Source organism: Zosterops lateralis (assembly GCF_965231275.1).
Source record: "Zosterops lateralis genome assembly, chromosome: 18".
Lineage (NCBI taxonomy): Eukaryota > Metazoa > Chordata > Aves > Passeriformes > Zosteropidae > Zosterops > Zosterops lateralis.
This window is the reverse complement of record NC_139778.1, coordinates 7,393,475-7,414,221: the sequence shown is the minus strand read 5'-3', so window position 1 is coordinate 7,414,221 and position 20,747 is coordinate 7,393,475. Positions and strand designations below refer to the sequence as shown.

General features: G+C 47.3%; 1 protein-coding gene across 2 annotated transcripts in view; it reads right to left on the bottom strand.

The window, feature by feature from the left end:
* HLF (HLF transcription factor, PAR bZIP family member) overlaps positions 1-4,412 on the bottom strand; it is a 36,544-nt gene extending 32,132 nt beyond the window's left edge. For both annotated transcript variants that reach the window (XM_083874550.1, XM_083874551.1), the window contains exons 1-2: positions 4,275-4,412; positions 2,741-3,076 (exon numbers count right to left, since the gene is read on the bottom strand). In XM_083874550.1, coding sequence (XP_083730676.1) covers positions 2,741-3,076; positions 4,275-4,380 — 442 coding nt within the window. In that variant the 5' untranslated portion in view covers positions 4,381-4,412. The remainder of the gene's footprint in view (positions 1-2,740; positions 3,077-4,274) is intronic.
* Between the last annotated feature and the right edge of the window lie 16,335 nt (positions 4,413-20,747).

Below are 20,747 nucleotides of genomic sequence, written 5' to 3'. Positions count from 1 at the left end.
GGATTTTGGTAATGTCACATCCACACTCAGGGTCAGCACAGCTTTGCTGAGCCTGATGACACTCAGGGAATGCCAGTGCTGATCTCCTGGTCTCTTCCAGACATGGCACAAAACGCATTTGGGCAACACCACGCACTCCTACAGACAGATGAAGCTTGTGCTGGAACATGTGCACAGAATTAAATCTCCTCATGCTGCTCTCCCATGGACCATTCCCTGGCCCAGGCACCTCCCTGAGGCACAGCTGGGCTTCAAGGGCAGGGGGAAATGTCCCCCCAGACAGGGCACAGCCAGGGTGGGACCTGTCACCACCTCCATGTGTCCCGTGGTCACTGCAGAGCCATTTAAAGAGGGACAGGATCAGCACAGGACTGGACCCTTCCTCAAGCCCCACACGCTCAAACAGATTCCCATTGCAAGGCAAAATTCAGAGAACACACCAGTGAAATATTTTTTAGAATTACTATCACCTAAACCATTCAGTTTTCCTGAAAGTAATAAGATGACATGGAATTAATCTGTATTGAAATTGTATACTTCCTACTACTTGTTCTTTGCTTTATTAGGGTAATACAAATCACAGTGCTATACATGCTGGAATGATAGCTCACACCAACTAAAAACCTTTCTTTATATGACATTTTTAAAAAACATCTATTATAAATGTCTTAAGATATATTAACCAAAAGGCTCCATTACAATGATTTTAACATTTACCTCCTTATTTCAAAGCGGCACATTTGCCTTGGCCCTTTTATGGTAACTCTTAAATGCTCATTTTTACTTTTACTATTTTTTTTTAAGAAATATATGCTGTTATATTCTCAAACTTGCTCAAATGTTAAACTGTGAGATGGTCTTCTCTTCAGTACTGATTGGCAAAGAAAGATTTTCACATGACAGCATGTAAAAACTTCAACAACCTGATGATAAACCAAACTATTGTTAATTAAGTCACACTTCCTATCTGAAATGGGGGACAAGAAAATACTATTTAAGAAGTGAAATGAGGTCTCTTTAAAAAAAGCTCAACCAATCAAACAAAAAACACAACAACAAAAAAAAACTATTCTTATTAAGGCAAAATGGTGTTGGGAAAAATACCTGCAAATTTTAGATGTTTTCTCCTACCCCAAGAGACATAATGTCGTTTACAACACTAAAAAAGTGCACAGTGAAATAAGTTTGTAACCCTGAGCTGCAAAGGGCTCGGGGAAAACTGAAAAAAATCAATGAGTTGAAAAGTCACACAGATAACTGATTACAAATAAATCCTGACAGGTGATCATTAAAAGCCTGGCTCACTACCAGGCTCCTCTGAAAAAAAAAAAAAAAAAAAAAAAAAAAAAAAAAAAAAAAAAAAAAAAAAAAGAGAGAGAATCAGGACAGATTATCTGCTTTTAATTTTGTGCGTGTACAAGTGACAGAAAACGGTGGGGCACATATGCACTATTTTTAAAGTTGCTTCAGAAAAAGCAATGGGTTTCATGTTCTGCTCTTGCCTACTCCAAATATATTTTAACTTTGGACACCCTTCTAAGTTATTAGTTAACCATGAAAAGCCTTGAAACTGAAACACAAAGCAAAGTCAAATCCACGCAAAGTAAAAGTAAGTAAATGAAATCCATGACTGAACTCACACTTCTGATGGGGGGCCAAGGAATCTGTTGACAGATTTGGGGAGCTTTAGGGGATATTTTATTTCTTTTTAACGAGACAGGGACATTGCAGCCTAGTAAGACACTTCTATTTCATCCTGCTCCACAACTTTTGCCTCTCTATTTATTTATTTTGCCTCCTTATCAGATGATTCTGACAATGACTTCGCAGGCTGAGCATGGCAAATGATCAAGCAGAAGGGAGAGGAGCGGTTTCCTGCTGCCAAGAGCACACTTTGCTCTAGCATACCTCGTGTGAGCAGAAGAGCACAATAAATAAGTCACTCTCTGTATTATTTTAAGGAAAAAGGCAAAGCTCCATATTTCCCAAACTTTGATGCTGACACTCTTCCACTGTCCATGATCTCAGCCATGCTAGTGTCAAGCCAGAGCAGCTACTCTGGATTCAGACTGGTGTCTCTACAGGAATGATCTCAAGTGCTAATAAAATAATAAAAGACTTCCACTGACATCAGATGGGCTCGAATTGTGCATTACTCCACAGTGTTTTCTTATGCTTAAGGTGACTACAGATGCAAGTTATGAACTCAGATCAGAGTTACAAGCATTTTATGCCAATTTAAGCAAGATTATAATGTTGTTTCAAAACTCAGTTCCTGAGGCAAATTTTACTTTGCTCAGTAGAGAGTAAGATTATGGCCAAAATTTCAAGTAAGAAGCATTAACCTTTAACTCCAGAATAACTGCCCACTTCTGTGTTCTCACATCAAATATTGGCTGAAGGGATATTCTCCTTCACAGTGCTTTTCCCTGCTCTTTTAACACTGTGGTATCTATGCCATTCTGTCTGTGGCCTTTTTACTTGCTAACAGCTGGGATACCAGCAAAGATAGCAAAGTTTCCTTGGAATTCCCAGAGCTTTCCTTCAATAATTTAACAAAAATCCTGGTGGAGCAGCTTAGCCATAACTGGAGCTATTGTTTTTATTTGCTGGAGTGTGAGTGACAGGAATCCTCTGGGCTCAAAGCTGCCTGCCATATGCACAGGGAGAAGCAGTGATTTACAGTGGGGAGCAGGGGTTCATGTCAAACTCCACAGGGAAGTTCTAAGGGCTGATTTACCTGGTCTGACTGGGCTCTGCATGCAGTTCTGCGACACCATGCCTGGATGGACTGAAGTAGAAGCCCTGCTGCTGAGGTCCATGACAGAAGGTGATGCTGAGGTAGCTTGCTGGAGACCTGACTGGTGTGGGCTAGGCTCGTGCTGGTTTGGGCTGGGTGGAATGCCATTTTCTGAGAGGAATTCTTCCAGGTCCATGTATTCCAACTGGAAAGTGTCTCCATCATATGGCAGTGTCTTGTCCCATAATGTTGGACCCAAGAAAGCTGACTGAGGGACTGTGGTACCGGTGCTGTCATCATCTAACTTCTTCTCTTTGTCTTTTTCTTTACCGAATGCTTAAACAAAAACACATAATAAACATGTAAGAGCTCAGGAATTAAAACGTTAGCTGCTGCTATTTCCATTATTTCTGCTGTACTCTCAGGTGTAAGAAAGGAATACTCTCTTCAAAAAAAATAACTCTTTTGACTCACTCTACTTGGAAGAAAATTGAGGGGTCATGTCACTGAGCACCTCTGTGGGAACCAATGAGTTTTGAGATTGCCCTTTGTTTTTACTTAACAATTCCACCCCATGCACAGCTTTAAATGTTGGCATCAAGAAGTACTCAACAGACTAAAAGTGAACATTTAAGTATGCCAGCAAACTGGAAGCTATTGATACATTCTGTTGAAAAGGAACAGTCTTAGCCTAAAATCCCTGTGATTCTGTCATTCGTCTCAACTAAGGTCCCAATCTTGCTAGTCCTTGCACAAGCAAAGTAGTCCTCAAATTCTGCACTTCTGAATGTTACTAAAATACAGTGGCAAAGGCTGAGAAAACGTGGTTTTAATGTGCACAAGAGACAATAAAATATTCAAAGGCAGAAGCAAAAAAAAAAAAAAAGTTAAACGGAGGCTTCCTCATTTCTGCAGCCCCCAGTGATTTCAATGCACGTTTTATAAGGGAAACGCCTGATTTCGCTGCAAGATCTGCAAGAATCTGAACTCCTAAAGCTTCCTGTCAGCTACCAAGACTTCGCAGCATTTTATTTTTATCCTCGTACAAGAGCCCCCATGAAATCCTGCGAGTCGCTTGGCAGTGGAACTGGGAAAGACGAGGAGACAGGAACTGCGAGACCTTCCCTCATTTTCTTGCTTTTGGTGCGCGCTCGATCCGTTCGCCATAGGCGGTGCGGGTTATTCCCGAGCTGCCTCCGCTTCCCGGGGAAGCCACAACTTTCTCCCGTCGAAGCGGGGGACGCGGGGCCGGGAGCGGTTTGCTGTGGGGGCTGAGATGGGGATCCTGGCCCCCTTTACCCGAGGCACCGACCGCCCTTGGCGTCCGTCCCCCCGGGGCCGGCGATGGGAGCACCGTTAGATGGGGCCGGGAGCGCCCCGAGCGAGCCGTCCCGGGGCTGCACCGCCGGGGGAGCGCCCGGGGCGGGGAGGGGAGGGGGGGCGCGGAGCGGAGGGAAAAAGGGAAAGCTGTGCCGCGGACCCCGAGCGACGGCAGAACCGGGGCAAGCTGCGAAGGGTTGCGGGGAAGCCTCACCGTCTTCGTGAGCGAGCGGCAGCTTGAGCGGGTTTTCCAGAAGGGACTTCAGCACGCCGTAGGTGGGCGGCAGGAACGGGGGGTTCAGCGGGAGCGGCCGCGACATGGTCGATGGGAGCTTCCCGCGGCGGCGGGGAGGGGGCCCGAGGGGGCAGCTGCGCGGCGAGCGGTTCCTTCCCCCTCGCTGTGGCCGCTGTCGCGGCGCGAGTGAGCCGGGAGCGGGGCCGGGCCGAGCGCCGGTGGATGGGGGCGCTGGGGCCGCGGGACAGGGCGCGGACCGGGCGTGGGTCAGGCCCCTCCGCCGCGCAGCTGCTCCGCCGCCACCTCTCCCGCCGCCCGCTCTGCGCCGCTCTGCGCCCGCCCGCCCCGCGCCCACGTGCAGCTGCCGCCGCCGCTGACGTCACGGCCGAGAACGGCCCCGCCATTGGCGCGCCGGACACGCCCCTCCCCGGTAGCGGTCACGCCCCCCCGTGAGCCCCGCCCAGGCACGCGCGCGGCCGGTACCGGGGAGGGAACCCCGGGACACCCGCCCCGAGCCCCCCCCCCCCCCCCCCCCCTCGGTAACCGGGAGGAATGTGTTAATGAGATGTTAATGAGCATAAACGTTTGACCCCGCTCGGGGCATCCGAACGTGGCCGCTCCCCCGGGGCAGCGGGACCCGCGGTCTGAGGGGTCCGGGCGGCGGGGCACGGCTGGTGGGGAGTCCCAGACGTGTCTAAGGGAACTGGCCGTGGGGTCTGCGAGCGTTTCCCACAGAGTTCCCTCTCCTCTCTGCCGGGTGTCACCGCGGGGTGACAGCGCTGTCACCAGCACCAGTAGGGTTCTTGCCCTCTCACAGAACCCTGCGGGCTGGAAGGGACCTCTGGAGATCACCCAGTCCAAGCCCCCTGCCCAGGCAGGGTCACCCGGATCAGGTGGCACAGGAACGTGTCTAGGTGGGTTTGGACTGTCTCCAGGGAAGGAGACTCCACAGCCTCCCTGGGCAGCTGTTCCAGGGCTCTGCCAACCTCCATGGAAAGAAGTTTTTCCTCACATAGAGGTGGAACTTTCTGTGGTTTAGTTTTATGGCCATTTTTCCTTGTCCTGTCACTGGGCACTACCAAAAAGAGTCTGGACCCATCCTCCTGGTACCCACCTTGGAGATATTTATTTGCATTGTTGAGATCCCCTCTCAGTCTTCTCCAGACCAAACAGGCCCAGCTCCATTCAGACTTTCCTTGTAAGAGATGCTCCAGACCCCAAATCATCCTTGTGGCCTCTGCTGGACCCTCTCCAGCAGCTCCTTGTCTCTCTTATCCTGAGCAGCCCAGGGTGGGACACAGCACTCCAGATGTGCCTCATCAGGGTGGAGGGAGAGGACACAGTCTTCCCAAAGCACCCCAGGATCCCACTGCCCTCCTGGCCTCAAAGACACACTGCCAGCTCATGGTCAATTTGTCATGCACTAAGACTCCCAGGCCTTGTTTTCACTCAAATGGCACTTTCCTCCCCACTCACCATGATCCTCGTTCAAGCACAGTTGACTTTCCATCTGCTCTGGCCTTCAGCCCATGCAGGCCGTGCAATAACTGCATTCATCCTGCAGTAACTTCACCCTTCAGGTGCCTGTGGTCATCTATCCCCTTCTTCTCATTTGGGTTTTCTTCTGGAAAACTTTGTATTTTGCAAAGTTTTACCATCTGTGTTTATTTGTGACTCTTTCTTCAAAAGTCAGCTTTTAACCATCAACAAATATTAATAATCATAAATATCCACTAGGAGCAAATAAAGATAAGTTATGTGGATAAACTGCCCAGTATTTAGAAATAAAAGCTGTCTGAGGAACAGTTATGCTCTCTCCTTATGTATCTACTTACCCCTTTATGTATCTGTCGTGTATGACCAGGAACACGACTCAGGAATGGCTGAAGCTGTGTCAGGGAGGGTTAGGTTGGAAAAGGTTCTTCCCCCAGAGGGTGGTGGGGCATTGAACAGGCTCTTTCTTCCCCAGGGAATGGGCACAGCCCCAAGGCTGCCAGAGCTCCAGAAGCATTTGGACAAGGCTCCCAGGCACAGGGTGGGATTCTCGAGGTGTCAATGCAGAGCCAGGGGTGGGACTCAATGACCCTTGTCAGTCCCTTCCAACTCAGGATATTCTATAATTCAATGAGCTGTTATTAGGTGCACTGATCAGTGTCTTGTTAAATGATCTGCCTAAAACAAGCAACTGATTAAAGTCCAAAGTACATTCAAATCAATAAAACTGCATTGGCACGACCAAAACCATGAAGACTGGGGACTGTGACCATCAGGTCCCGCAGAACAAGTGACAGGAACAGACTCAGGGCATGGCCTGAGCAGGTCTTGGGAGAACCTTGGGATGCCACAGATGCCACATGGCTCACGACTGGAGCAGAGGTGTGATAGCAGCAGCACAGGAGTTTTTAATTGTCACCTAAGCAAGGAAAAAAGCCATGGATTATTAAACAACTGTACACGTACCTATGTTGCCTCAGATGGCCAAATTGCTGGTTAGTGGAAACCTTTAATTACAGAGGTGAAGATGAGTGACACAAAGATTGGGGTGATTACCAGAGCATATGCAGATGTGGTACAGAATATTTCTTCTATGCTGCCTAAAGAAAAATAGATACATTTAGGAGATATAAGAAGCAGCAAAGACAAGTAAATAGAACAGAAGATGTAAAAGTGATGGGGATACTGGGAAACACCAGTAACAAGATTAGTTTCGGATAGAAGCTCAACTTGAGCACAACTACCTGTGTTTTTATGATTTTTGACCCAACTCAACAGAAAGAGACAGCATTTTCAACACCGCAGGACAGGAAACCTGCACTGCTTCACTGCTTGACACTGAATGGGGTGACTTATGGGTAGATCAGTGTAAGTGAGGAACAAAAAGAAGCCTCTCTGAGCACTGTGTCTGTTACAGACTGTGCACTCCCAACATGCAGGAGCTGGGAATTTCCTGGATGAGAAAGCCAAAATAACTCTTCCTGATTTATAGACCAGCCAGCAAAGCTGAGCAGAATACCTGAGCAGGGTGCTGGAGCTGTTATTTTCGGACTCACACAACAGGAACAGTAATTTAACTCCAGCCATGCTAAATAAGTTTCATCCCAAACAGCCTAAATTCCAGGCTGTCAGGACAGCATGTCATTGTCTGTATGTACAAATTACTGATTTTTACTTGCTACACTTTTCCAAAGGTGGCCCCCAATTCCTTCCTGCTGTTTTGACCACTGGATGACCCCACATGGTGCACTCTAGGTAAAACCAACCAAGACAAAACAGAGCTAATGATACACTACCCAAATTTCTCCATTTTCCAATTGCACTTCAATTTTTGTGTTCTTAGCTTAGCATTCACCCATGCTTATTTTATGGCTTATGAAGGACTATGCAGTTGCTTAGTTTTTATATTGAAAATATCTTGATGGGTGCCTTATTAAAGAAAAATATCTCAGCCCATGTTTATATATCAGGTGGTTGTTTCCATCACTGGGATCAGTTATACGGCCTAAAAAATCCGATTTTTTTTTTTTTTTTGTGAAAAACGAGGTTTCAAACCAAGTACCCAGTGGTTAATGTAACGTTATGATTTTATCTCTTTTAGCGTGATTATTATCTTAAGCAAAGACAACCTGCAAGGCCATTTTAAAGCCGAAAAATCTTCATCCTTTTCAGGCATCCTTCTACCAAGGTGCAACTAAGGACACGGTGATCACCACTCTGGGCCATCCCAGCTGGGGTCCCCAGGCACCCAGGGGACACCGATGGCCATTGCGGGCTGGGCCCGGGGCATGCTCAGCCGGAGCCTCGCGGGCAGGGGCCGGTTTGGATCGCGGGGCGGACACGGGGGGACACCGGGCACCCCGACACCTGCAGAGCGCTGGCTGCGGTGCCGGAGGCTGGGCGGGGGCAGGCACGGTTGGGTCCGTGAGGGGAAGACGGGTCCGTGAGGGGAGGGCACGGAGAAGGGACAGCCACAAGGACAAGGACAAGGACTAGGGCACGACCCCGCGCTCCCCTCACGGCGCCTCCCGGGGGGCCCCGCCCGCCGATCACGCGGCGCGGGGGGCAGCGCGCGCGGGGCCGTCACGTGAGCGCGCGCACGCCGGGGGGGGGGGGGGCGGGGGGGGCCGTGACCTACTTTGGGCCAATGGCGGGGCCGGCGGAGCGGGAGCGCGCACGGCCCCCTCAGCGCTCCCCTGGCACGGCCCGACGGGGCCGCGCCTGTGGGAGAAGGGCTGTGCTGCGGGCAGGGGTGCGGCTGAGGGGTGTCGTCCTGCCCAGCGATGGGGATCCGGCCGGGGAGGGGCCCTCAGGGCTGTCCTGCCGCAGGAAGGGGGTGTTCAGGCTGGCAGGGTTGCCCTGCTGTGGGCTGTTGCCCTGCAGTGCGATGTGTTCCTGCCGCCGAGGCGAGCGGCGGCTCCGGCACCGATCCGATCGTTGCCCACACCGTGTCCGGCCCCAGGGCACCGTGCGGGCCGTGCCCTCGCTGGGGAAGGGCTCCCCCGGGCCCTCGGAGCCGAGCACAGAGCGCTGCGGGTCAGCCCTGGCTCGGGCCGTGACCTCCCGCCCCGGGGACAGCGGGGGCTGCGTTTGGGTGACCCGGCCTGGCCCGCGCTCGGTCCTGCCCTTGGCTCTGAATATGTTCCTGCCCCGTCGCTCAATAACCTCCCCCGCCCCGCTCCAAGTTGTTTTAAACACGTTTTACTGCAGGGTTTAGGTAAAAATCTCCAGCACGGTTCATGAGATGCATTTTCCTCACTCTTTTGCAGCAGTTCCTGTTCTCCTACACGTTGCCTTGACATAGCCTGTAATGGAAATTGAGAATTCTGTTCTGAAATATCTCCTGGAAACAGGACTGCTGTTTTTCTTCCTCATACAGAAAGCTGGAGTGAGAGTGGGTTTTTTTAGGGATCTGGCTGACCAGTATGTTCCAAGGGACCTGGCTGTATTTTCTCCATAAACATGGAGAAAAGTGGGGCAGGAAGGTGATGCAGTAATCATGGCTCAGCAGAAATATGGTTACTGATAGATGGAGAGACACCCACGCTGGTGTTGGGAGACAGGTATTGTACAGTCAGCTTGTGATCTAGAACTCTGTGTGTATTTAAATATAGACTGGTCTAAAGAATTCAGGTTTTTCTCTTTCTGTCTTGGGGTTAAATGGGAGCCAGTACTGTATGTACATCTCTCAAACCTGAGCAAAGCTTCTAATCAGGTGTCTATGGTCACAGCTGAACTGCTACTGTCACTTCATTGCTCTGTTAAATATGTTCTGTCTGGAGAAAAGAGTTACAGAAGTAGGCAGGCAGAGAACAAGCTGCAAGATGGAGAGGATAAATAATGCAGAACAAGTGTTTGAGTCAAGGCACAGGACAGACTGAAAAAGCAAATGGTTTTACAGTACCTTAAACACCCACTGGTTCATCCACTGAGTGAATCTCTACCTCAGCCCTTTGGGAGCCAAAACAATGGATGAAAGGATTGAGTGAGAGAGAGGAGAGAGGAGAGAAAGAGAGAAAGAGAGAGAGAAAGAGAGAGAGAAAGAGAGAGAGAAAGAGAGAGAGGAAGGAAGGAAGGAAGGAAGGAAGGAAGGAAGGAAGGAAGGAAGGAAGGAAGGAAGGAAGGAAGGAAGGAAGGAAGGAAGGAAGGAAGGAAGGAAGGAAGGAAGGAAGGAAGGAAGGAAGGAAGGAAGGAAGACACACCCCCACCCCCCCCAACCCACCCCAAAAAACCCAAAAATTAAACAGGAGAGAATTGGAAGAGGCTCCTGATTCAGCCTTTGTTTTAGCTCTGATTTGTCCCAGAGCAGTGCGAGTTCCCAGGCTGGCCTCGCAGGGCAGTGCGTTTCCAGCTGTGTGACGCAGAACACGGAGGGCCATGAAAAGCCACAGGAGAACGCTCAGATCCCCACGCCCAGCTGAGCTGAAAAGCAGCAGCTTTTGAAGAGAAGGTCGAGAGACACCGAGGAACGATGCCTGTCCCCCTACCTCCCTCCCCTGCACAGAGGTTCTGGCCAGAGCCCTCACTTGGCTTTCCAAGTGCAAGCCACAACCCACAGCACTGAATCACTGAGAAATGGATGTTTATTGTCTCGGTGGGGTGCAGCTGAGCGAGCTGCTGGGGCTCCTCACAAGACGAAAAATGCCTGTCGAATGAACCATGAGCTGCCCCCGCCTTCCTCCCCCCCCCCCCATTATTTTTTAATTTATTTTTTTAAAGTTTAATTGAATGTGGGAGAGACAGGTTTGGAACTGCTTTTGGCTGATGGCAGAGGAACTTCTCCTAAGTAATCTGGGTTGGTTCCAAAAGGCACTCCAGTTCTCGGAAAAATAGGTATTACTAGTCATTGCTTATATGCTGCGAGTTGAAAGATTAATAATTTTCCCTGCCAAAGTTTACAGGCAGCCTTTACCATGACAGGAGAGATCAAATACATGTTCTTGCCTGGGCAGCTGACCTGGTTTGAACTCAGTAAGTGTGGCTCTTGGTGACGACTACAGTTTTGGAAAAAATTCTCTGCTCTGCTTTTTAAAGCAGCCTTCCCCCTGTAAAGCATTAACCAGACTCTCAAGGCCATTCCAGGCACCTCGTGCCTTTGATGCTTTGGCGAATTATTTAGACCCGGTAGGTGTAAGCAGCCAGATGACAGAACTGGATTGAGACGAGAGATAAGGGAGTAGCTGGCCCGTTTTACAGTCAAACCTTCCCCTGAATAAGGACAACTCCCAGCTGGTGCCAATGGGAAAAACAACTTGATCCTTCCGTTTATTCCTCTGCACTCCATTCCTCTTCCTTTTTCACTCTTGGCTTGCGTGCTGCAAAAAAGACGGTTTAGAAATAGCTGTTCTTACATGCTCAGGCTGTTTGATTTCGGAATTTGGCATTGGTTTTACTGGAGACAGAAGAGCACCCACGAGCACAGAATAAAACAGCCCATCCCCAGGCAGAGCTGCAGCAGAAGGGAGGAGTGAAAGGTGCAGGAGCTGAGCATCATCCCCTCTTTAATCAGAGTTTCTATTGAAGTCAATGACCCAGATTTCTCTGACTTCAAATGGCTGCTTTCAGAGAGCTTGCCGGAGGCACGGTGCTGGGGAAGGTCAGGCAGAATTTCGCCTGAAGAATTCCACATGCATAGGCTTATCAGCTCGGGATCTGTACAGCTTGATACTGCAAACCCGTGCTCTCCAACGAGCTCTCTCAAAACCACTAAAGTGATTGCTGCCCTGGGCTCCAGGCTTGCCAGGCTGCCCTAAGCTTGGGATTTCTTTTTGTGATTAGTTCTGTGGCATCCACCTTGCTCCCAGGTTGCCCTCTAGAAAAAACAAAATGCAGAAAGCACAGACCAGTTCTTAATCATGTGGGTTTAAATTATTAAGAAGCCAGAAATGTGATAAATGTTTCTTATCTTTGGCAGGAAAGCCTGACCTTCTGTGGAAGACTGGGAGAATTCCTACAGACAAAAATCAGGCTTCTAAACGTAAAGGCATTAAAGTCATGCTATGTCTTCTTACAATTATTCTAACAGCAGCAAGTAGTGCAGAAATGCACATTATTAACTGTATGCAGTTTGTCCTGCAGGTTTGGATTCATTAAATCTTGTTGATGAGACTGGGGGTGTTCTTTTCCCCCTCTTTTTTAATGCACTCCCCCTCTCAGTTCCAGGCAGTACCTGAGCAGATTCCTGACACTGCTGCCAGCCCACATTGCCCTTCCTGGGTGCCCCAGCCAGGGCATTCTGCTAAATCACCACCTCTCCTATGGCATATTTTATTCTATTTAAATCTCTCATCAGGAATTTCAGCTGGTAACTCATTGCCATATCATATCAGAATATATTAAATACCAGCCTACCAGGACTCCCAGGTTTTTGGAAACCTGCTTATGCAAATATCGATGCAACACAGATACTGAACACTGTCTTAAGAGGCAAATGCACCCTGGATTCTGTGTGTGTTTATCTCCCTACTTTATTTGATACAGAAAGGCTGATTCGACCTCTAAAGATTACAGTTTAAAAGGGCTTGGAAAAATGGGATATTAATAAGTTGGACTTTTTAAAAATGTATATTCCAACCCAGAATCAGCTTTACTGATGGAGAGCATGCCAAAGCTGGATTTCAGTGGCATGGCTGGGTGTTTATCAGAAGGAAAAAGGTGGTATTCTCCAATAAATGGAGTTGACTTTGTCTTACCAGTGTCCAGGGTGATGCAGGATGGAGCAGCTGCACACCGGGGACTGTGCTCTGAGGGACAGGGACAGATCAGAGCCCTCCTGCCTCTCCTGTGCTGGAGTCAGCAGCTCTGCACAGTCCTGGTGGCTCCTCTGCAAGCCCAGGCTCATTGCTTGTGTCTCCTATGAGGACAGAGGTGCACAGAGACAATGCACACTGAGAGACACACCTCGTGTTTGCCATTTCAAGCAGCACTCAGCTTTGCAAAGCTTTTTCTGCATTAAAGTGAAATGTTGATGTTAATTGAGATGAATACAATGATAGCTGGCAGCTGTATCATAACAACCCCTCAACATATACAGGCACAAGGAAGCAGAGCAGCCCTGCTGTTGTTTGTTGCTTTATTCTGCCTTTGACTTTTTTTTTTTCTATGCCATGATTTCTTTTAAAGTTATCTGCTCTTATCTGCAGCAATGTGGGTGCATAATTGACTGTATTTGGACTAAAGATATTCTTGTCTGTATGTTTTCCTGGTCAGGCATTTGGACTACAAGCTGTATGGAAAGCATCAGGCAGAAAGTTATGCAGAAAACATCAGACAGAACTGGTTTAATATTAAACCAGCTTTGTAATATTTTTATTCCCATTAATATTTAAGGCCTTAAAAAAAAAAAACAAACCTTTATTTAATTGGCTTGCAGAGTAAGATGGTTTTGAAGGCTTAAAACTGGAATTTTCATAACAAGTTTCTTAGGTTTGGGGTTTTTTGTTTGTTTGGGTTTTTTAACTGCCAGAGGGGATTAACATATCATTTTCCATAGCCACCTGACAGCACCATGCAGGGAAATAAAGATGTCCTCCTCCTATATTTTCTCTTAAATGACTTTGACCTGGAGAATACATTCTGTTGATTTGCATGAGAAAGAAAGCTGTGATCTTATTTTTACTGTTTGTTATAGAGGCTTCAAACTTATCAAAGAAAGAAATAGAGGCTTTTTAGATGGCTGCTTGCCAACAGCACTAATCAGAATTTTAATGAGATTTTTTGAGGCCTAAATTAGGTCTAATTAACAATATATAAAGCTAATGTATAATGTGATAGAAGGAAGTAGCCTACTGCATATAGAACAGGTTCTGATCTCTTTACAAATATAAATGTTGAAGAAAATGCACATTTTAATGCAGCTTTACATATCTGCAGCTCCCTTCTGTTAATGCCTTATTAACAAATTGCTTTTGGAAAATGTGGCCCTCAACTTCATAACAACTTTGACATCCCTGCAGGGGAATAATGCATGTTCTCATGGCTGAACCCCCTGTGTGGTTTTCCCTGACTGACACACTCCTGGGTCCTGCAGTGCTCCCTTTGCCACCCTCCTGCCTCCCTGTGGCCCACATGTTCCCATTGTTTGTGGAAGAGAACTGTACTGGGACTCCCATTTCCCAACCAGCACTAAAGGCAGGGTTATATTTAGTCCACACACACTGTTTTTTCTCCAAGCATTTAAGACAGAAAATTAACAATTCCAAAACGTCATCCTCAAAGCATGGCCTTGTTTCTTCCCCCCAAAGGGTATTTTGTGCAAGGAATGATGAACCAAAAGGATTTTTCTTTATACAGGAGTTTGTAGTTATTTATGGTACCACAATTCAGTTCTCTCTTTGTCTGGCTGAGCTGTTACATATAAACTATTAAAAAAATAAATCTTGCATCCCAGTTGCTCATATGAAGCTTAATGCAATTAAGCACCTCAAAAGTATGGAATTGCTGCTTCTGCCTAAGTAAACATTTTTATTCACATACTCAGACCATTAACTGGGAGCCCTCTTGCAAAGCCTCTTTCCAAATTTCATGTTTAGTAAACAAATCTCATTTCTTTATGCCAGATAAATCAATACCTCTTCTGATTCATTGAGCTCATGAAAGATGACCAGCAGCTGTAACAATGGGGGCAAAGAGCCCACTGAAACAGCCCAGAACAGAATGAATATAAACCCCAAAATAAACTCTGCCCCTCTCACAAACTAAGGCTCATCAGCTCTGTGCTGTTGGGCTAAAGTGTTCAGAACACTTGAGTGGGACTTTAAGTGCTGTTCCAGAACAGGTTTATCTGCAAAGCTGTAACCAGAGCTCACATTAATTAATAGAATCTGTAGTTAATGAGGCAGTCTGTCAACTGACCATAAATGTTGAACCAACATCAGACACACTCTAAGGAAGCTTAAATAGCCATTTCTGATGTGTACTTCTTGAAGTGTTTAAATAAATATATTCACATCAAGTTTAAGGAAAGAGCCAAACCACAGGGCAGAGGGAGCCAGAATCATTTTGCATCTGTTACAACACTCAGAATAATGTTGGGGTTGATTTGTAGGGGAAATATTTGTTTTTGAGCTGGAATTTTGGTAACTCAGAACAGATGTTCACAGTGTTGAAATACTGTCTGCCCATGCAACTCTGTTAAATCAAGTGCTGCTACACATGTAAACTAATCTAGGGAAAAATTAATATACTGTGAAATTGCTAATCTTACAAAAGGTACATACTAATGGGATTGCAATTTGATTATCTTTCCGTTTTATCAGAATCTCAAGCCATACAATAACACTTGCAAAAAATTACCAGAGCAGTGAGATTTCATCTGGCTTATGACCCTGAATGGAGAGGAAGTGTTTGTCTATCACTATTTTTTTTTCAAAGCATTTTTCGGTATTGTACCAAATCAGCTGACTTTTTTACCACCTTCGCTGAGCCAGGGGATGTTTAAACAGCATGGAGAGAAAAAGGTCCTTGTAATGAGACATTATTTGTGCCTCCTAGAAATCATTAAGAATTCGGTATGATATTTTTTAAAGTCTTATTTCTATCTCTCAAAGTCCTCTGACGGCAGAGCAGCCGTGAGCGCAGCTCTTTCCCCACTGATTCACTCACATCCATCACCGCTGAGCTGGAGGAGGGGCGGGAGGGCGTCTCCACCCTCGTTCCCTTGGCCGGGGGAGCGCCGTGCCTGGAACCCACAGGCGGCTTTGCCTTCCCCCAGGGGCACTGAGCTCCCCAGCTCCGAAACAAACGGCGCTGCTCTCACTTTGGAGAGGCTGCATTTTCCCCTTTTCCAAGCTGCAGTCTCCTCTGCAAGCGCAAACATCCCAAACTATTGGCTGATGAGAATTCCAGTCTGCCGGCAGAGCTCTGCCTGATGTCTTCCCGAGGGCTGCGATTCCTTCTAGGAACTTTCAGTTATTCTAGTGCCGTGTTCTTCCTTCCCAGGAGAGATCCAGGTGAGGAGGTGTGCAGCTGTTTAGTGACTATGCCATTTGCAATCACCTCTTCCTCCTGTGCCATCACTCTGTTCTCAGTGACCTGCCCGTACCAGGGGTTTGTTCCTGAGTGGAGCAAACCTTTTGAATTACTGTAAGCTGAGCTCTTGCAGTACCCAGCCATGTCCCCTCCCTGCTTTGGTGCTCTCATGGCATGGCACGATCCGTCCCTCAGCTGCTGCTGCCGGGGGCGATGTCCCTGAGTGCTGCCACCTAGGACAAGGGGAAGCACAGCAGGGGGACCGTGGGTTCTCTCCTGTTCCACAGCAGTGTCTTATCCTGAATGATGCACTGGGAGCGCCGGGAGAAGTGGAGTCTCGAGCTTGTTGTACAAATGCAGATTTTACTCGAGTGTGCTCTGTGCAAGGCAAGTTTGTATTTATAGTGGTGCCATGAGTCACCTCCTTCAGCTGCCATGGATACAGTCCCATCTGCTGGCTCCATTCAGCACAATCAGCCCCTCACAATACTCTGCATTTGTGCTTGTACAACTCGGGGATTGTTTTTCTCCTTGAGGAACTCTTTTTTTTTTTTTTTTTTTTTTTTTTTATCCTGGAGCTATCAGGCAGGGCAATGCCTCCATGGCTAAGGAGCTTTCATGCAACAGAAACAAAACGTCAGCTGCTGCAGACTTTTAGACAAGATTTTTTGAACATTCCTCTGGTGCTTTGCTCAGGCATCCAGCATCATTATTTTATCTTGGTCATTATCTGACTTGTCAACTATTCCATTGTGTAAATTCTTTACTGGAAAACTTGCCCTTTTTGCAAGAAGCTCATATTGTCTTATTATTTTTATTTTACTGAGCAGGAGATAAAAAAGTTAGAAACTTTTTTTTTTTTTTTTTTTTACTACTGTTTTTGAAGAATAAAATTTTCTTATAATTGAAACCTTTACACTTGATCCGGAGCCTTCATTTATTGAGACAGTTCAGTGCAGGCTGGTGCAGAAGCACCAGGTTGGTGACCTCAGCTCTCCAGTGCCACCACCTGCTGCATGACTTGGACAAGTCACTGAGTTTCCATCAGTGTTGTCTCTCTCTCTCTCTCTCTCTCTGTCCCTCTTTCTTGTAGGATCACATAGGGGGATATTAAGAGGGTAACACCTGTATGCCAGGTGAGTATTCGCCAGAGTTAACTGTGTGATTTCTTAGATATATAAGGTTATAAGGTCTGTTTTGACTCTGACAGATTGCAAACCTCTTGTACACTGCAGCCAGGTACTTGTTTCCAGTAAAAAGTCTTACAACAGTACATTAGATTTCTCTGAACCTCACAGTAACGTCCTTTTTGGATTAAGATCCTCCATGTCTCAAGCCCCTTCACTGAGCTGTTCAGAGGCTGCTCAGCAGCGTCTGCTCCTTAACAGCATCAGCATCAACCTCAATTATTGCAGATTTCTGCACAAACCCTCTTACAATTGCTCCTCATGAGAAAACCGAACTGCTTAGATCCCAGTTGGATTTGGGGAGTTTGATCCTGACAGGTGCTGGTGGTTGTTGAGCCACCCTCAGCCCCTCAGAGCAAGTAATGGACGTGGCTGGTGGGAGCCCATCCTGGGACAGGGACACTGTGAGATGCTGTCCTCCAAGAAAACACCTCGAGTGCTCTGTGTTGTGAGTAGGTGAGACTGATTTACTTAAAAGTTGCACTGAGGTCCTTTGGAAGTCAGTCAAAGGCTTTGTTATGCTAAGATTAGTTGCTCCTGAATAATCTCTACAAAGGCTTTCCAGCTTTATAATAGTTAACAGGAGATGTGATTTATTTAAAATATTTTTAACACTTCCCCTCAAAATTACAAAAATCAGGCTGATTTTTATTGCAGGTGCTCCAGGCAGAGTTCTGCCTACAAGAACTGAGCACCCTGGCAGCCTCTCCCTGGCTCATGGAGTGAGGCTGTGACAGAGGATGGCAGGAGCTATTCTGAGCTCAAAGTCCTCCCTAATGTCACTTTCATTCAGGCACGGATTTCTTTTTTCTGTTCCACTAGCTGCTATTCCCTTTTACAAAGAAAGATCTCAGCTGGGTTTTCCATAGCAGAACTTGCTCTGCTCAAGCCCTGTGTGCCAGCAGTCCCCTGGTTTTCAGATGCTGTTTTACAGCTGTTAAGTGGCTGCTGTAAAGACCAGAGGGACAGCCTGGCACCAGGCTAATCCAACCAAATATTGGGTTTTACAAGAGCAGTAAAAATCTCACTCCAGCTCTGGATCTCAGCAAAGCAGATGAGGTTTACTGAATTTTTGTACCTCGGTGTACAGATGATAAAGATAACGTTTGCCTGCCTTGAGAGCTGCAGAGGAATGACGGCATTCCCATGAGGAACAACCTTGTCGGGAGCACAAGTGAGGCTTCCCTGGAAATGTGGTACCATTTCAAGTGGAGACTCCGGGGAGAAGTCTGCCAGCAGCCTTTTCATCTTCCCTGCACCCTGACTCATGAATAAACATAGGCAGAGAGAGGGAGGAGATGAAAAGCAGCCAGGACCGTGTTGCTGCAGAGCTGTGGATCTTCCCGGGCAGTGCCTATAAACGGCTCCTCTCTTAGGGGGCTGCCCCGGGTTTTAGCGGGTGTTCCGGTGTCTCCCTGAAGGGAGGCAGAGCAGCCCATGGGCACCCGCGTGCTAAAGCAGCTCCCGCTGATTTTAGGTCACATTAACAGCAAATCTGGGGATTTGCTCTGCTCCCTCTGCTGCCGCCGGCTCCACGTCTGATCTGCCTTCAAGGGAAGCTGGAATCTGCTTCAATCTCACTGGTACCTACAATTTTAACACGTCCTCCACCTCCCCAAATTGTGTGAACTGGCACGTGGGCTATCATGTGCAATAGCCTTAAAAATCCTGGCAGGTTAACTTTGAAGAAAATCTCCGGTTAGGCAGCAGTTCTTGATAGCAATTACCAGGCTTTTATCTGTAGCTGTCAGTACACTGTAAAAAGTGGCTGTTACTCCCGTTTTATAGAAGAAGCAGATGTTCTAGGGACATCTGAATAGATTTAATGCAGAAATTGCATGCCTAAAAGGTGTTCTAGAAAATCCCATCATTATCACATGGCTGATTTTATTCAGTGCACCCAGGAATTCAGATCTGCCAGCTGGGCTTTGCTTCTCTTATTTGTTTTAAAGCAAGAGTTCTGAAGTTTTCATTTTGTTCCCTTGCTGAGGCAGAGGAGCTGGAATGAGGGAATGAGACTATGTTTTGGGTGGTTTTTTTTTTTTTTTTTTTTTTTTTTTTTTTTTTTTTTTTTTTTTTTTTGTTTTTTTGGAGACATACTTTCAGGTACGGATTTATTCGAAACTTCTTGAGGTTTAATTTGGTTTTGTGATCAGAAGCCACATTCGTGAAATCCAATTAGGCTCCATCCCTGGCAGAGACACATGACATGAGGCACGTACATCCATCCCAGTCCCTGTGCCTCTCTGCTTGCAGAGCCCTCAGCCGCCACGGTAGAGCTGTGCTTCAGTATCTCCGGTATTTGGGATTACTGCAAACTCAATTTACCCACTTGAGAGCTATCAGAGCTGCAGTCCTCCCCTTGGAAACATGGTAGTGACAGGGAGAGTGAGCTGAGCACTGCTCTGCTCCAGGGGAGGGATCACCATCAGAACTGGGTAGGGCAGCTGTAGATGGATGGATCCAAGAACAATTTCTGGATGCAGTGGGCACAGAGGGAGGAGGCTGAGCTATGGCCTTGGCTTTGGCAAGGAATGACAGCCTGCTCTGCACGTCTCTGCTCGTTCACCTCCCTGCCTGCAGCTGCAGCTTGTTGGTGCCTTTGCAGAGCACATTGGTTTTTGGATTGAGGGCTTTCCACTACAATGAGCTGAAAGTTTTTAGAGCAAGGAAGAGCTCCCCTGGTAACACTCCCCAGGATCCAGCCCCCAAGCTCAGGGAGGTGCTGATGCCCCTGGCAGGATGCCCCTGTCCTCACTGCAGCCCCAGAACCCTTAGCTTGCCTTTCTCTTCTGGCTGTAGCTCTCTTACCTGGAGAGCTGTAATTTCCCTCAGCCACATCAGAAGCTGAATTGCTAATTCCCCCCATGCTCCAGGCAGGTGTCCCTGACCCAGAACAGCCCCCTGGGAGCAGCCACTGCTGCTATTCAAAACTTCAGTCATGATGGCTACTGAGTTTTCTTATAAATGAGAACCCGCCTTTTTATGAATGTGGTGAAATTACCAAGGCCTTTCCCTCTGTTTCCTGTAAGTGGGTTAAATTGTGTATCCAAAACATTGGGAAAAGCAACAATAACAAACCTGGTCTGAAACAGACCTCTTAGCACAGCAGCTAAACACTTTTCTGTTATCCTCAGCCAGCCACAAGAGTTTTCCTGTTAGTGAACATTTACTATTGATTTCATTTTTGGCTTTTGTATCATTCTCTGCAGGACTCTAAGTGGTTACTGGAGACAGCAGAGCCTGCAGGACTGGGCTGCTTCAGCTTCCTCAGCCAGAATGGGTTAAGCATATCCATGGAGAGTTCAGGCTCAAGAGACTGCACTGCATTACCAAAGCTGAGCAGAGAAAGGAGTGAGAGATTAATTGCATTTACACATTTTCAGTTAATACCAAAATGATTCCTTTTGATTCCTTTTGGTTGCATCTTTCAATTAGCTGAGTAACAAGACAGCCATACTACAACAGTCAGGGCCTATTTCCTGATCCTCTGTATCTTTATTATTTACAACAGTTCTGCATTTAATTGAAGGAGTAATATGGTCTGAGAGTGCCAGGCAGGTTCTCACTGGGCTCTGCTTGTAGCAGTGTGTCTTTTTTGGAGTGCAGCTACAGCCCTACTGGATCCCAGACAGTGGAGAAACTGCTTGAGAAGAATTCAGGCAGCAATTCAAGCTCACACATCCAGGCTGGTACAGGCTGGCTCAGCAGAGAGGCAGAAGGATCCCAGCCCAGCTTAATTCTAGTAGGTGTTTATTCCCTGTGCTGAAGGTGGATCCAGAAGGCCAAAGAGGGGGATCAT